This window comes from Ictalurus punctatus, chromosome 16, assembly GCF_001660625.3.
Source record: "Ictalurus punctatus breed USDA103 chromosome 16, Coco_2.0, whole genome shotgun sequence".
Lineage (NCBI taxonomy): Eukaryota > Metazoa > Chordata > Actinopteri > Siluriformes > Ictaluridae > Ictalurus > Ictalurus punctatus.
The window spans coordinates 26,923,404-26,939,981 of record NC_030431.2 but is presented as its reverse complement, the minus strand read 5'-3'; the positions used below and the strand labels follow the sequence as shown (position 1 = coordinate 26,939,981).

General features: G+C 40.6%; 1 protein-coding gene across 1 annotated transcript; it reads left to right on the top strand.

Annotated features, from left to right (window-relative positions):
* The first annotated feature begins 1,462 nt into the window (after positions 1-1,462).
* smc5 (structural maintenance of chromosomes 5) lies at positions 1,463-16,352 on the top strand. Its single transcript, XM_017489380.3, has 24 exons — positions 1,463-1,699; positions 2,588-2,729; positions 3,396-3,448; positions 4,307-4,469; positions 4,839-4,973; positions 5,071-5,211; positions 5,487-5,648; positions 5,896-5,967; positions 6,054-6,309; positions 6,929-7,083; positions 7,209-7,322; positions 7,400-7,494; positions 8,642-8,774; positions 9,872-10,045; positions 10,239-10,408; positions 10,709-10,832; positions 10,928-11,050; positions 11,463-11,591; positions 12,047-12,142; positions 13,436-13,540; positions 13,625-13,744; positions 13,972-14,151; positions 14,727-14,822; positions 16,041-16,352. Exons 1-24 carry the CDS (start codon positions 1,533-1,535, stop codon positions 16,170-16,172), a joined length of 3,237 nt encoding a protein of 1,078 aa, XP_017344869.1. The 5' UTR covers positions 1,463-1,532; the 3' UTR covers positions 16,173-16,352.
* Positions 16,353-16,578: the final 226 nt, after the last annotated feature.

Sequence of the window (16,578 nt, the reverse complement as noted above, 5' to 3'; positions counted from 1 at the left end):
TAAAGATAGACCTGCGATTAAAGAACACAACTACGTTCTGCTCACGTCATCAATCAGCGTGAGCCATAAATCAGCTTGTGTAGAAAACAGGCTCACGTAAACACAACTTGTACGTGCTGTCCCAGGAGACTGACATTGTCCTATTGGTGGATTTTAGACGAGCGTTGTAGCAGCGCTCACGCGATGAGAGGAGAGGTTTCTCACACTGACACACACTTTGCCATCAACTGTCCTTGGTCGCAGTGGTACTAATTCGCTCGCTGGTGAGCGTCACATTATGTTCTAAGACCAGTAATCTCAACTCTTGACCAAAGAATGTGTTTACAGCGTGTGATTTTTGAATGCAGTAATAAAATCAGGGTGAAAATCATGTAGCGTAAAGCCGGCCTTACAGGTCAACCAAACTCACCCACCACCTCACCTGTAGTCTTACCTCTGGTCCAGTATCAGCACAGTCCTGCACAGGAATACGTGTTCAGCTTTTCACACAAATCTACTTTCTTTTGTTTTTCTATAAAAATGAAGATGTAAAGAATTTCAGCAAACTAGCCTTCTTTTTACTCTAAAAGCATGGTCTAGATTTTATCCAACTTTAATGGCAATAACTAAAAAAGAAAAGAAAAGAAAAAGCTAATTCATACATGTAATAGCAGTTCTTCAATATGCAACTGCACTTTCTAATCTTTATTCTACAACTCTTTTTGTAATAATTTTGACTTTTTGTAGAATTTTGGTGTGTTCACCGACAGTACTTGATTGACAGGTCTAACCTACAGTGTTTGATTGACAGGTCTAACCTACAGTGTTTGATTGAACGGTTTAAACTACAGTGTTTTATGTAAATAAATGAACTGATCTAAAGCCTATACCGCTATCACTTTAAAGTAGAGAAAAGGAACATTATACTGTCCACAGCGTGGGCGGCCATGTTGATTTAATGTCACTCCGTAAATTGTGAAGGAACTAGTAGCTGAGAAGACTACTTCCGGGGAAGACTCCTTCCCCGATGCTTCCTGGGATAGGCTCCAGGTTCCCCGCGACCCTGAAGAAGGAGTAAGCTGTAGAAGATGGATGGATGGATATATATTAGGTGTACTGTTGTACTGGCGTCCATAAGACTAAGGGACAAGTACAAAAAGCACTGAAACACAGATTTTGAGTTCAGGGTCAGTTTAAAGATAGGCCATGTCTCCTGTGAGCCATACATTTCATACCTCTGATGTAATTATGTGATCATTTTGGTAATTTCAGAAACGCTAAAGACTCTGTTTTGAACTATAGGATATAACATTATATGTATTGTTCTCAAATATTGACTTTAACGGAGTCTTGGTAATAGGAAGGCGAAAACTCTGAAACTCAGATTTACCTCACATGAGCGCGTGCCTCAGTGGCCGCCCTGAATGACGCAAAGCGCTTGTTGAATCACGTGACGAATTAGGACCAATCAGAGGCGGCCGTGTCTGCAACACCGGCGGGAAACGAAAGCAGTAAACACAGCGCGAGACAGATTCAAGCACTAGGGTATAGTCATGGCGTTACAGGGGAAAAGGAAACGAATAAGTCACATTTTAACCAACTCACAGAACTCGAACAGTCAGTCCACATTACCCTGCGCTACACACACTGAACTGGGAGATGAGCTGGGACAGCGCTTCGTGGAAGGATCTATTGTCCGCATTACTATGCAAAACTTCCTGTAAGTGGCTAGCTGATTAGCAGGCGTCATTTCGTTCCCACCTGTTTTCCGACAAACCCTGCCTCAGACATGATGCGTTGGGATTGGGTAGCGGTATTTGTTGTGTGGGCTATGATTGGCTAGAGGTCTGTTCACGGCCCCCTAAGGCAATATCACAAGATTCATAGGAAGGCGGGATTTTTCAGAATACGGGTGGGAAAACAACGTCTCAGAAATTTATCATGCATTTAGCTTGACTTACTTAGACAATTAGTTAAATGAGTTGGCTGTAGCTAAGCTAATACAGTTACAGCTAATACAATTTAAGTTCAGCATACAGACTTTAGTTTGTGTTCCGATGTTTAATTTAGACATTTTCAAATAAATATAAAATAAAGTGTTTTAAGATCTAGTTCCTTTACAGTTTCCATACATTGTCATTAGAACGAGCAAACATGAAAAAAATATTTAAGAAAAGACTAAAATGTAATAAGAGCTTTTCTAAACCTTAACATCACTTTTTCCTAGTGATTTATTTGGACAGGTCCAGCAGCTGGACCTGTCCAAATATGACGTTTCTATGACAACCACCATTCCTTCATCACTAATGTTAGCTTAGTTAGCTTGATAGATTAGCACACACTTTGGAATTTACAGTGACATCACTTCCTGACCTCATTTGTAGCCCTGCCTCCCAATCAGTTTAATACAGAAATACTAAGAAAGCCTGATTTAATAGGGATAATTGTCAATTGAACAAAAACCTGTTAATAGATTTGACCTAAACACCATGCCTTAGAGTTTAAATACCATGCTGTAGAAGTTCAGGAGGAGTTTAAACACCACGCTGTAGAAGTTGATTCCTGTTGTTTTTCGGAGTTGAAAGGTCAGACATGTGTTTATTAACAGCACGTACGATCACTCAGAAGTGTTTCCTGGTCCAAACCTGAACATGATTGTGGGAGCGAACGGAACCGGCAAGTCCAGTATTGTGTGTGCTATCGGTCTGGGACTGGCGGGAAAAACGGGCGTGCTGGGACGAGGGGATAAGGCAAGTAATCGAACACAATTTTTATTAATCGTTGTTACATCACACTTAATTAGCATAGTTAGCATTTCTTTATGATTTATACGTAGCTGTGTGTTCATTAGTTTCTATAATAAGCTTCATTCACACTGCAGGTAAAAGTGGCTCACATCCACATTACACAGAATTTACCCCCCACCCCCTTCTCCTAATTTGGTCTTGTTCATTTCTTACCCACTAGCCAGCTCTCTTCTATCATACTACAGCTACAGAACAGGTAGGCTGGAGGTTTAGCATGTGATCCCTCTGAGGCAGGTAAAGCCACCAATTGCATCTTTTCCACCTGATGAAAGCGCTATTTGCCCTCTTCCACATACATGACCACACAGACACGCGTGATTGGCAAATGTAGCTGTGATTGCCCCTCCCACTCAGAGCACAAGGCCTATTTTTCTCCCTCACTCCTGAACACACCTGTTCCCTGAAACACCCCCAATTATCCCAAATACACACAGAGTTCTTGGGCAGTTACTCGGTTACGGTTCCTTCCAGCGTTGTGTCACTTTAACCTGCTAATGTGAACGTAGCCTAATCATTTAAATCAGATCTGAGCAGTTGGGCTTGCAGCTTAAACCTAGTCTTATTAATGTGAGTAGCTGTATCGGGGTGTGTGTGTGTGTGTGTGATCAGGTGGGACTGTATGTGAAGAGAGGATGCACTAAAGGCTCAGTGGAAGTGGAGCTGTAAGTATCTGATCTTACAGTATGCAATATTATATGGAGGTAATGTGTGGTATGAAACACTTACATGGACAACAATAATCCGATATTAACCTGATTAAGACAATACTCTGATTAAGAAACTACCATGTAAACAGCAATTTTTTATTACCTTAATCCGATTAAGGTCATACTCGAAGTAAACACAAATGGAATTAAGACGTGTGGAGTATTCCTGTTTTAGTCGCGTTATCGACGTGTGTTACAGACATGTACACACCTTAATCACATTATTAACGTCCTGTGGGAGTTTTCACCGCATTTAGCGACAGGACATGATCACACACGGCAGTGCTCAACCGTTTAACGCCAAACAAGAGAGCACGGCTGCATCCGAACCGCGTACTTACTTGCTATATAGTAGGAGAAATACATGTATTTAGGCAAGTACGCGGTTTGGGACGCAGCCCAAGGCTTCAAGCAGTCGTCTGTTTGCACGTACAGCACGACAGATAATTAACTGCACTTGAAGCTTTCGTAAAAATTAAAATAAAACACCAAAAACTGTATACGGTCCCATAACGAAGATGAACTGTATGTCGATACGTGAAATTCTGGAGGGAACGTCGGACGGCGTGGCGTGGTGACGTAATGACGTGTGCCGTTAATCGATCTACGTTTTATAACATGTAAAACGGGAACATGAAAGGAATATTCTAAAAGTGACTCATGTAAACACCTTAATCACAATATTGTCTTATTCAGAATAAGGTCAATAATTAGATTATTGCTGTCCATGTAAACGTAGTCAGTGATGTCTTTCCCTCTACACTGTGTGTGTGTGTGTGTGTGTGTGTTTGTGTGTGCGCATGTGTATATCAGGTACAGAGCTGCTGGAAACCTGGTGATTAACCGTGAGATGAACGTGGAGAATAATCAGAGTGTGTGGATGATTAACGGTAAACACACGAGTCAGAAGGTGGTTGAGGAGGCAGTAAAGGAGCTCCACATTCAGGTTGGGAATCTGTGTCAGTTCCTGCCTCAGGTCAGTCTCCGCTGGTTACTCACACTGTTATCATTCATTATATTATTATTATTATTATTATTATTATTATTATTATAATTAACTGATTATGTATTTTAAAATGTGGAATAATTTTTCATCTTACTTGATTAAATATTTAGAGAAGTTTACTGGATTACACTCAGCTCTGTGTCTGTGTCTTGATCTCAAATGGCATATAGTGCACTACGTAGGGTGCACAAGGCAATCGTTATACCCTAGGTAGTCCACAGAAGTAGTGAATACACTACAGTCATTTAATATTTATATTTAATATATAACAAAACATTAATGGTATATTGTCTAATTGATGTTAGTGAGTCTAACCTGCAAGGTGTTTTCTCTCCGCAGGAGAAGGTTGGTGAATTCGCTAAGATGAGTAAGATCGAGCTCCTGGAAGCCACGGAGAAATCTGTCGGTCCACCAGAAATGTATAACTTCCACTGTGAGCTGAAGAACTGCCGCAGTAAAGAGAGGGATCTGGAGGTAACGTCATCAACCTGGTTTTATTTCAGCGTTTCTTCTGTGTGTAGTGATTCCAGTCTGTCCCTGACTCACCTTTACCTGTGGGGAAATTGGACAGAATTTGTGTAAGGAAAAGGCCAACTTCCTGGAGAAAGCCCGGCAGAGGAACGAGCGCAACAAGGGGGACGTGGAGCGCTACCACGTGAGGAGGAGACATCTCGACAGGATCCAGATGCTGGAGAAGAAAAGGCCCTGGGTGGTGAGCATACATCTGTCCTTAAAATAAGAACAATTTTTTTTAAAAAAGAATGAAGAATTAGTTTTAATTAAGAATAAAAAATATATATATTTTATATAACATACATTATATCCTTACATTATATATTTTATACTGTTTACATACTATTCCTTCATGTATGCAACTAAATTCTGGTATATGTAAATTCTATTTTATGTCATAGACAGTCGTAAAAAGCGTTTCACTACACGTCGGACTGTGTGTGTGTGTGTGTGTGTGTGTGTGTGTGTGTGTAGGAGTATGAAACGACTCGTAAGGAACTGGAGGAAGTAAAGAAACAGAGAGAGGACATGAAGAGGACGGTGAAGTCGCTGAAGGAAGCTCAGACTCCTCTATTGAGAAAAATCCAGTCCATTGAGAACCAGCTGCAGCCCATCGAGAACCAGATGAAGGACAAGGTCTGGAGAACATCCTCAATCCATCTTTCAGTCCAAATCACCATAATATACACGACCTGCACAATAACGATAATTTAATCACAAATATTCAGCCAGTTTAGGAGCAAATTAGACGTAATGTCAGAACAATGTGCAGGTAAACAGATGTTTAAAATGGTGATTATATTTAAGGACAAATTGTGCAGCTCTAATAGAGCGATTATTATGCAGACCTGCTCGCACGTATGACCACTTCCTGTTTCTGCAGACCACCAGAATCAGAGAGGCGTCACAGAAATGTAAACAAAAACAGGACCAACTGGACTGGAAATATAAAGAGGTGTGGAGTTATGTTTTTCTACTAAACACAGCAGCTCTACTGTGAAGGGCTGTGACATCTAGACTGTCTGATTATCTCCCCGTCAGATTGATGACATTAAGCAGGGTCTGAGTCTGAAGCGGACCGAGGAGGCGGATCGGCAGAAGCGGATCGGGAACACGCGCCGTATGATTCAGGAGTTGCAGACGGAGCTGGACAACATTGGCAGCCAGGAGGACATCACACCCAAGATGGAGGCGGTTAACTCTGAGCTCAGGAGCATCCAGGAGGAGAAATCCAAGCTGGAAGAGGAAAGTCAGGAGATGAGGCGGGATAAAGACGAGGCCACGGGCGAGCTGAGACGTAAGTAAACGCTATATATTTCTATAACGTAGTGCAGCTGCAGATCACAGGTTTATATTAATGCACTCTTTCTGATACGTTACAGTTTCTATAGTAACAGCTCTTTCGCTCTACATAAACAGATAAAAAAAAAAAACCATGTAGAAGTTTTCTGTAAGGAGAATAAATGTTTATGTAACATGTATGGAAGGAGTCTCCAGTGTCGGTGCTGTGTAACTGTCAGAGGTAAAGCTGTAACTTTACGTTTTCCCAAATCTTCAGGACAGAATTTAGACTTTACTGTTTCTCATGAACAAGTTTTTTTTTTTTTTTTTTTTGTCTTATTAACTTTAAAAGAGGGAATAAAGGGAGGATGGTGAGGAGTCGACTCACTGTTTGACACGACATTAAATTTAACTACACAGGGATAAAATATGATGTGTCATTCTTTAATAAATAAAGAATTGTAAATAGCTGTGGTATAAGAGGAATAAAACACTCAGGTACATGCTGTTATAGGAAAAGAATCCCATTTCTCCGGCGGTATCAGTAACTCTGCTTCATCACACCACCCCTTACATATCAGCAGTGCGCATGAGGAAACATCTTTACCGTTTCTTCTTCTCCTCCTCGTCCACAGGTCTGCAGAATCGTCTATGCAGTTTGGAGGACATGATGAACAGGAAGGAGGAGAAGCTGCGTAGCCGTTTTCGGGACACCCACACGGCTCTGCTGTGGCTCAGGAACAACCGCCATCTCTTCGAGGGAAATGTGTACGAGCCCATGATGCTAGTGGTAAGAGATTTACTCGGTGAAGTGTGTGTGTGTGTTTGTGTGTGTGTGTGTGTGTGTGTGTGTGTGTGTGTGTGTGTGTACCTGAGGAGTGTGTGTTTCGTTTATCTGGTTATATCTCGTTACAGATCAATGTACGGGACCCACGGTACGCGAAATATGTGGAGAGCCATGTTCCTATAAACGACCTGAGAGCCTTCGTGTTCCAGAAGCAGCCGGATATGGAGAAGTTCATGGCAGAGGTAAGCGTATATGATGGCTTTAGTGGGAGGTGTTGATTAGACGCTGGTGATTATACGTCTGTGCTCGTTCCTCTCAGATACGAGACAGACAGAGACTCCGAGTGAACAGCGTTATTGCTCCCGCAGAGTCGTGTGCTAATCGACCACCGTCACGACCCATCGACTCTCTCAAGTAAGAACTTTATTTTCCTTTTTAATGACTTTTTCCATGTATTTAAAAAAGGTATGTTTACTTAAAACTACACTGAATAAGCATAAAATAATCTCTATAAACATTGGGATTCTCGAATTGCTATAAAATTGTATTTGCATATTAATGAGTCTATTAATGAGCCTAATGTTCTAGATTGAGTGATAATTAGCATACATAACATCATATTTAGATATATTTTGATGATCTTTCAGAAACCTGCTCCATCTTCAACTCCAACACACAGCCCCTTATTCCCCTGATTCACTACATACGCTCGCCACATGGGGCTCGACACTACAGGCTAAATACAACTCCATTTGTGATAGAACCACAAAAGAACTCACTGTAGAGTCTCTGATCATTAATTACAAGACAATTTATTAGACATTAGACAATTAAAATTTATATTAAAAATTTATATTAAAAATAATATTTTGTGTGAACTAGTCAACAAATAAGTCATTAATCTGAATAAATGTGCTTTGTAATTGAGAGGATCTGTAGCAGATATAATTTGGATTGTTTTTCCCCCTTGGATAATGTAAAATAAATCTTTAATATCCGGTTACAGTCGAGGTGTATGAGGATTTATATTTTATCGTGTTACTGTTAGATAAACCCAATCAACCATTTATTTATTCTTCCAGATGTTTTCGTATTTTTAATGTCTAGTCTTCTGGGTTTGTCTTAATGTTTTTTATTATTTATTTTATTTATATTTTATTTCATTGCTGTTTGAAATTACTTGATTTTATCATACAGCTCTTTGGCCGGCGCTTGTCTTTAAATGTGCCGCATAAATAAAGAGGATTAGAAATCCACGTGGATGAATTGTTTTATAAAGGATGTAAACGATCTTGTCGACTAAACGTTATAGAAATAAAACCACTCGGAGGTCAGTTTAAAAAATGCATTAAAATAAATAAATATTGTGGAAAAGTGTATAGTATTTAAACTGTTCCTTTTTTGTTTTGTTTTTTTGCTAGATCTAATACACTTTACTCTTAATGCATTTAACTTTCATAGAAAAGTGAATTTTACACTGCGGAGTAGAAGAAAGTGAAATGTTTGCATGAATTATGTAAAACATTTTCACCACCTGTGTGTGTGTGTGATGTTCGTGCAGGCGTTACGGGTTCTTCTCCTACCTGCGAGAGCTGTTTGATGCCCCAGATGAGGTGATGAGTTACCTGTGTAATCAGTACAGAGTTAATGAGGTACCTGTTGGGACGGAGAAGACTAAGAACATGATTGAGACGGTTAGTTCTTACTGACACACACTTTCTATTATATGACTTCCATTATTTAATATTGTTTTAGTTGAGAGTGTAAAGACACACTTTTCAATGAAGAACATGTTATAAGGTTTCGAAGGGAAAATGATTTAGAAGTTTGTTCAGTAGCCCGTGATCAGATGAAGTGCCCGGGGTATTAATTATTCTGTAGTCTTTTCAGAAAGTTCTTCCATAAAGTGTTTAATGTATTGAACTGAACCACATCAAACAGATTTGAGATGACCTCATAAAATTATTTCAAAGCAAAAAGATTGAAGAACACATGGAAAGGCAAGTGTACATGACAGTGGGCGTGTCTCAATCAGCTCCCTAGGTCATGAATCGGTATATAGTGTACAGAAGTGGGGGCACTGGTAAGGACCCTGGCTCACTACACATTAGGACACTGATGACTCAATTTCCAGTGACATGATGACTACGTACTCGCTTTGTAAAACATCACCACTGTCATTTATCACCAACAAACAGGACCCATATCTTTCCGACATTATATTTCGTATAAATTTATTAGCTTAATTGCATGCGTTTGTGTCATGGTATTCCCAGTAAGGGAACATCGCGAGCATCGATGCTTCCTGGTTTTTGCTGTGCATCATGGGATTTTTTTTTTAGGCAGCGATCGAGACAGAACTTAAAATGACTGACTCCCTGATCAGCGATCTGACTACTGAACTAGGGAGCTGATTAAGACACACCCTGGATTTTTTGTCTTTTACGAGGCAAAGAACTACACTTCCCATAATGCATTGTGAATGTCAATGAATCACATTCCCTCCACTGTTTCATGGTTGTTGTGTATTTTGACTTATCTTAGAGTATTATTAGAATCTGAGAGAATTTCTGCCTGATATCAGAGTTCTGTTCCATGTTTATAAAGTTAATGTTATAGTTATGTAGCAGTACTTCTGACTGCTGGGTTTTACTTTTTCATTCTGGGTAATGTAGTACCGAAGCGAGGCTCTGGAAAATTAAATTAAATCACACCGACTCTCAGCTTTCATGGTTGTAACTCATGGTAAGGTTTAAATCTATCTTCCGATACGTGTTCTTGTCTCTATCAGGTGATAAGAGAGTCTCAGCTGAGAATGATCTACACTGCAGAGGAGAAGTACACGGTGAAGAAGTCCACTTACTCCAACAAGACCATCTCCAGTAACTCCGCCCTGCGGCCCTCTCAGTTCCTCAGCATGACCATCGACACCGACGAGAGACGACATCTACAAGATCAGCTCAGTGTAAGATACTTCATGATCGTGTGCTATAGGAACGTTCTCCATATTCACTCTTGTGCTAATCAGGAGTTTGAGATGGTTTTCTGGGCAGCGCATTTAGATTCAGATGTGTGTAGCCCATGTCTGAACTCATCTTTTTTTTTTCTTTCTTTTTTTTTTTTTTTTTAACCTTTACGGTAACCTTTGACCTCTCCAGGCAGCTCAGCAGCAGGTCCACAATGTCGACGCCCGCATGAACGCTAATCAGGAGCAGCAGGTCAGACTGGATCGCCGTGACAACGACCTCCGGGCTGAGAAGAAGCGTCTGTCAGAGCTGAAGGGCAAAAAGAGACAACTGGAGCAGAAGATCAGCACCAAGCAGGAGAGGTAACGCGCACACACACACACACATGTACACGTACACACACACTCTGCACAAACTCACACATGCACTGCAATGACACTGAATAATATGGTGCCAAAGAAATAAGGTGATGCTCTTTTACAGTGTACATAATCTCCTTCTCTCTCTCTGGTCTCCCTCTCATGTCTCTCTCTGGTCTCTCTTGTGTGTGTCTCTCTCTCTCTCTCTCCCTCTGGTCTCCCTCTTGTGTCTCTCTCTCGCTCTTGTGTGTCTCTCTCTCTCTCACTCTGCTCCCCACCCCCCGCGCTCTCGTGCTCTCCCAGTCTGAGGCAGATGCAGCAGGTTGGAATTGACCTTCAGAGAGCGGAAGATGAAGCAAACGCCAGGATCTCTCGTGTAAATGAGCAGAAGGTGTCCATAGTGGAGGAGTTCCTGCACTCCATGAAGGTGAGTGTGAGCTTCAGGTACCATAGTTCACTTCTAAACTCTGAGGTGTTTAATACATTTACACTCTGTATGTGTGTGTGCGTGCATGTGAGTAGCACAGAGCCAGGCTGTGCATGGAGAAGGTGTACTTGGCCCTGGACACTGCGGGGCTCAGTGCTGAGAAGACCAAACTGGAGTCTGACTGCAGGGAGGGGTCAGCTGAGCTAAGGAGGGCAGAGGTCAGAGGTCACACAGATTACACATAATGTGTCTCATTTATGCTTCTGTCCAGTCAGGTGTGGAACGTCATCTGAAGATCTGAACTGTAGTCCGGAAAAATTTCTCCTGGAATTTTGATGATGATGATGATGATATTTTTTGTTTGAGAACAAGGGGTCCAAAACATTTTTCTTACAAGTACCAATCATAAAAGAGTTTAAAAACAACAACTATAAAGTCTTTACTGTATTTATTTTAGATTAAAAACACAATTTAATGAAATAAAAGAATGCAATTTTATGCAACTGCTCAACCCATGAAATGCATTAAATCCAATATTTTGTGTTGGTTTTAGTCACGTGTGTGTGTGTGTGTGTGTGTGTGTGTGTGTGTGTGTGTGTGTGTGTGTGTGTGTGTGTGTGTGTGTTACAGCAAGCGTTTACTGAGCTGGACCAGAGGAAGGCGAGTCTGTTGGAGACATGTAAGAGACTGATGAGGAGAGCCAGCGAGATCTGTAACATGAAACCAGGAGAGACTGTAGTACCAGAGATATTGCACACGGTTAGAACACACACACACACACACACACACACACACACACACACACACACACACAGTGTCACATGATGTCTGTTTGTTTGTTTTTTTTTGTTTGTTTTTTTAATAAACATTCTGTACCATTGATTATCCTGAGATAAAGGTTGTGCTTTAATTAGACTCTGATTAGACGTGTATAATACTAAACTGGGAGACGTCACCTTCTCATCGCCTCATGGGTCTAGTACATTAGTGTGTTCGTGCTGAAGAGACGCAGTGGATGTCTGATTTTAATGATGATAATGAGTCTTTATTTTTCACATATACAGTAGAGCACAGTGAAGTTGTTTTCTTCGCATACCCCAACATGTCAGGAAGCTGGGGTCAGAGCGCAGGGTCAGCCATGATACGATATAATACGATATACAACGGGATAATGACTTTCATTCACTCTTTTCTCTGCTCCACTTGTCCCTCAGGCGTTTAGTGAGCTGCCCAACACTCTGGATGAGATCGACGCCATGTTGGATGAAGAGAAGGCCAGAGCAGAAGGGTTCGCTGACCTTAGTGAAAGAGTACGACACACACGCATGATTCACACGCCTGAGCTCATTAGTTTTCTGTTAATACAACACATTTCTATCACCATACATTTACATTATTATTTTTATATGCCGAGTGTGTATATACAGGTGCCTAGTTTTCATATCTGACTGACTATGAGTTAACGAACCCACTGCTACTGAAAAAATAATGTATTGGGTTTACTTTAAAATAAATATTTATGCACCATTTTTACATCATACTTTAAATACATTCAACTTGAAATAATTAACTAGTAAAATTAACAAGAAAACCTTTGTGTACATAAATGAGTTCACTCAGCATTCGTTACTTAACACCAGTAGAATCTACCAAGTAATTACAAGTTGATTCGAACTAATGTTTAAGCTTTTTATGTAGCTTATATACATTTAACACAATTAATTATTGAGCTGAACCTAGGTATTGAACGAAACCGCTCTGTGTACTGCACTGCTCCCGAACTTTCAATATCTTAAAATAAACACACTTAGCACAAAATAAAACACAATTTCATGAATAACATTTGTAGCAATTTAAAAATTCAGTTTAAAAAGCACCCCTTTGACCACGAATGCAATAAATGAGTGTTATTTGATGTTAACGAGAGAGTGAAACGCTTACCTGAAAATGTTTTTGCCGCCTTTGCCACCTTGTGTTTCAGAGAGGATTTTTCCTGGATATTTGCATATCACACCAAATTTTAACTTCGGTTTACTTAACCTTAGCCTAACTGTAGGTGTAGTTGATGTATTTGAATTTAATCTATTTATTTTTATACGTAATCGTAATTTTTTTTCCAGCATACAACAGAAATAAAACGTGTCATTAAAGTGGAATATGCAGTCGTCTTTCCACTGCAGTTCAGCTTTCCTCCTGTTGCTGGCAGTGCATGTGTCTTAATTTGATGGGAAATGTTTTTAGTTTTATTAAACCAGTGTGAAAACACATGAATGAAACTAAGTGAGAGCAGCAGCCAGTGTAAAAAGTTAGTGTCATTGAGAATACGGGAAATATTCTCTCTCTCTCTTTCTCTGTGTGAGCTTCACACCGCCCTCCCACATCAGAGGAAAAACCCCAGATCCTGTCCTGAGACTTTTTATAGTCCTGATACACACCTCTATATCCTACACCTCTATATCCACACCAGGATAGTGAGTGCTGCTGTCAGCTTTTTCCTGTCAGACATGGCTTTTTCCCTTTCTTCTTCGTGTGTGATAGTGAATACCGGTGATGGTGATTCAATGCAGCCGTAATCCTCTGTATGTTTGTTGTGATGTTACCAGGTGGTGGAGGAATATAACCAGAGAGAGAAGGAGATAAAAGAGATGGAGAAGGAGCTGGAGGAGAAGACCAAAGCTCTAAACACCTACAGACAGAACATCTCTGAGGCATGGCTCTCATCTTCAACACCTCATAAACGTGCTAGACATGTGTAAAATGCTCTTCATTAACTGTGTGTATGTGTGTACCAGGCGAAGGAGCGCTGGCTGATTCCCCTAAAGCAGTTGGTGGATCAGATTAATGAGAAGTTCAGTGATTTCTTTCGCTCTATGAACTGTGCTGGAGAAGTCGACCTGCACTCTGAGAATGAGGTCAGTTATACACACACACACACACACACACACACACACACACACTCTCTCTCACAGACAGAGGAGGAGAGTGACTGCACAACAATATCAAGACTGTTCTGTTTCTACATAAACACAAACTGTCTGCATTTAGTGTCATTTATTGAAGCTTTCATTTTAAAACGAAATTACTAATTGTTAAAAGTAAATCAGGTGTGTGTGTGTGTGTGTGTGTGTGTGTGTTACAGGAGGAGTATGATAAATACGGGATCCGTATCCGGGTGAAGTTCCGCAGCAGCACTCAGCTACACGAGCTCACTCCTCACCATCAGAGCGGCGGTGAGCGCAGCGTCTCCACCATGCTGTACCTCATGGCCCTGCAGGAGCTCAACCGCTGCCCCTTCAGAGTCGTCGACGAGATCAACCAGGTCTTTCCTCACACACACACACACACACTCACACTCCTGATACAGCCTACAATGACAATTCAAATTTTCATTGCCCCTTTGTTAGGGATTTATTTCCAAATTTCTGTAATGCTGCTTTGTGGTGAGGTCTGTCAGTAAATGCAACTGGAGCGACTTCACGCCGCATCATTTATCATTTTTAGCTGCAGATCTGATTCATGTGAAATATTATCATGTGTGTCGCTAGTGTTGGACTGTGTGTGATCGAGTTCACTCTGATCAGTTGTTCGCCAAATGCAAGCTTAAATGCTTTTTTTGTAGTCCTGAATTACTAAATGAACTCGGTGTTAAACGTAGTTTTAGCTTATATCAGTGTTAATGCAGCAACGCCAAACTGAACACTAGTTCAGATATCTACGAGTCTCATCAGCACAGATTGTGTGTTCTGGTGTTTGGGACGTTTTCTAAAAGAATTTCAGCACCAAATGTCTGTACTTTTCATCTTTCTGTATGTATGTATGTATGTATGTATGTATGTATTTATATTGAGTGTAAACAGGAGCCATTAATACTGTGTTTTCTCTCCATGTGAACAGGGGATGGACCCAGCCAATGAGAGGAGAGTGTTTGACATCGTAGTGAAAACTGCGTGCAGTGGCAAAACCTCGCAGTATTTCTTCATCACACCAAAGGTACAGTAATTCTACACGGCTGGAGCTTTACATACAGATGAGGGCAGATGTTTGAGTCGTGTCATGGCGAACAATCTTTCCAGCCTATCTAAAAACTTCAGAGACAGAGTGTTTGTAGATGTCAAAAAGTAATCAAATTTATTGAAACAATTAAGTGAGACAGTCTGCAGAAAGTCTGAATTACACACACAAACATGTCTTTATGTACTTTTCTGAAGCAGTAAAATTATCACTAGGTGGGGCATTCACCTTTTCTTTATAGAAACAAACCTATCTCCATTGCTTTAATTAATTATTCATATCTATATGATACCGTACATTCGCGCATGTGTAGTCAGTTGTATTTTCTTAAATATTTTCTGGCGCTAGTCCGGTACTCCTCCTCCTCCTGAAGTCTGATCTGTTATTTGACACTGGTATTCAAGATTAAAGGGCTTTGATTCAGAAAGAGGATGTGTATATGTATGCAGACGTGTAAGTATACTGTAAATAAAATCCACTGTAAACATGCGAGGTAAACGCGGGGGCCGCTTTAAGGCATGATGGAGATCACAGAAAAAGGTTTTAAATACAAACTATTTTCTTGTTTAAACCTTTATTCAGGTATTGTTAAACAAGTCCGGTTTAACTTAAGTTTTAATACTTAAAAAGAGCTGCCACCATCTTCTGCCCGTTTTTTTTCTGAGCTTGTCTGCACCAGTCCTGTTGCATTGTGGGATTTTTGACTCATGTTATGTCCATCAGTTTCACGCTGCACTCTCGCTGGAAGCAGTACATCATCTGGGTATTTCTCTCCTACTGAGAAGTCGGACACGACCCCTCTGCTGTACTACTTTTCCCCAGCTGTGTAGTAGTATACTACACCATTTTGTCTGTAGCTCTCTAAAACAACCACCACAGAACCCTAAATGTTCCGTTTACAGCTGGATCAGAGTTTGTATTAGTTGAAGATGCAGTAACAGTAACGTGAAAATGTTTTATTATTCAGTTCTACTGCTAGGAGGTGTGTCTGTGTATCCAGATGCACACACCTGGTCTAAAGCTTTCTTAAATTCATACAGTACACAGGTCAAGTATTAGACTGTAGGTATAAATGGATATAGTCATGTGTTTAGGTGTGTATGTGCACCTATATGCATGACTGAACACCTGCACAGTGATGGAGAACGGTATAAAGTATATAATGAAAGTGGTGTGTGTGTGTATATGTGTGTGTAGCTTCTTCAGAATTTGAAATATGCAGATGAGATGACGGTTCTTTGCGTCCACAACGGCCCCCACATGCTTCCAGCTCATAAATGGAACGAGAAGGCCTTCCTCAAACATGTTAGACGGAGGAGCAACCAGTAACACCATCCGTCTCTTTTCACACACAGCACAAATGACATCTATCCCACAGTGCCTGTTTCTCTGTAAGATCTTCACTGACTCCTATTTATATTACATTGTTCATTTGTACATTTTATATATTTTTGAGAAATTGTTAAAGAATAAAGTTAATAGTTGAAGTTCCAGGTGAAATGAACAGAATGTGTCGTAATATCCTTTATCAATCTGTTTCTTCCTCGGCACACGGTGTAGTGTCACTCTGTAGGCAGGGGGCGTGGCAAAAAGCTTCCATTGGATTTAAATGTGTTGGATTATGTATGCACTGGAGGCGTGTTGGTGATCAACACTAAACTGGTATCTGTACAGCTGCTTTATTTCTCGGGTTCGGTGCTGAACGCTGCAGTAAAGGAGACTTTTACTAAAATCG

What these genes read in the sequence shown, in the direction of transcription:
- smc5 (XM_017489380.3), top strand. Translation starts at nt 1,533, where the DNA reads ATGGCGTTACAGGGGAAAAGGAAACGAATAAGTCACATTTTAACCAAC. An exon ending in GGCCACGGGCGAGCTGAGAC is followed by an intron (nt 6,310 to 6,928) that starts GTAAGTAAACGC and finishes CCTCGTCCACAG; the next exon opens with GTCTGCAGAATCGTCTATGC. An exon ending in TGGAGAAGTTCATGGCAGAG is followed by an intron (nt 7,323 to 7,399) that starts GTAAGCGTATAT and finishes CGTTCCTCTCAG; the next exon opens with ATACGAGACAGACAGAGACT.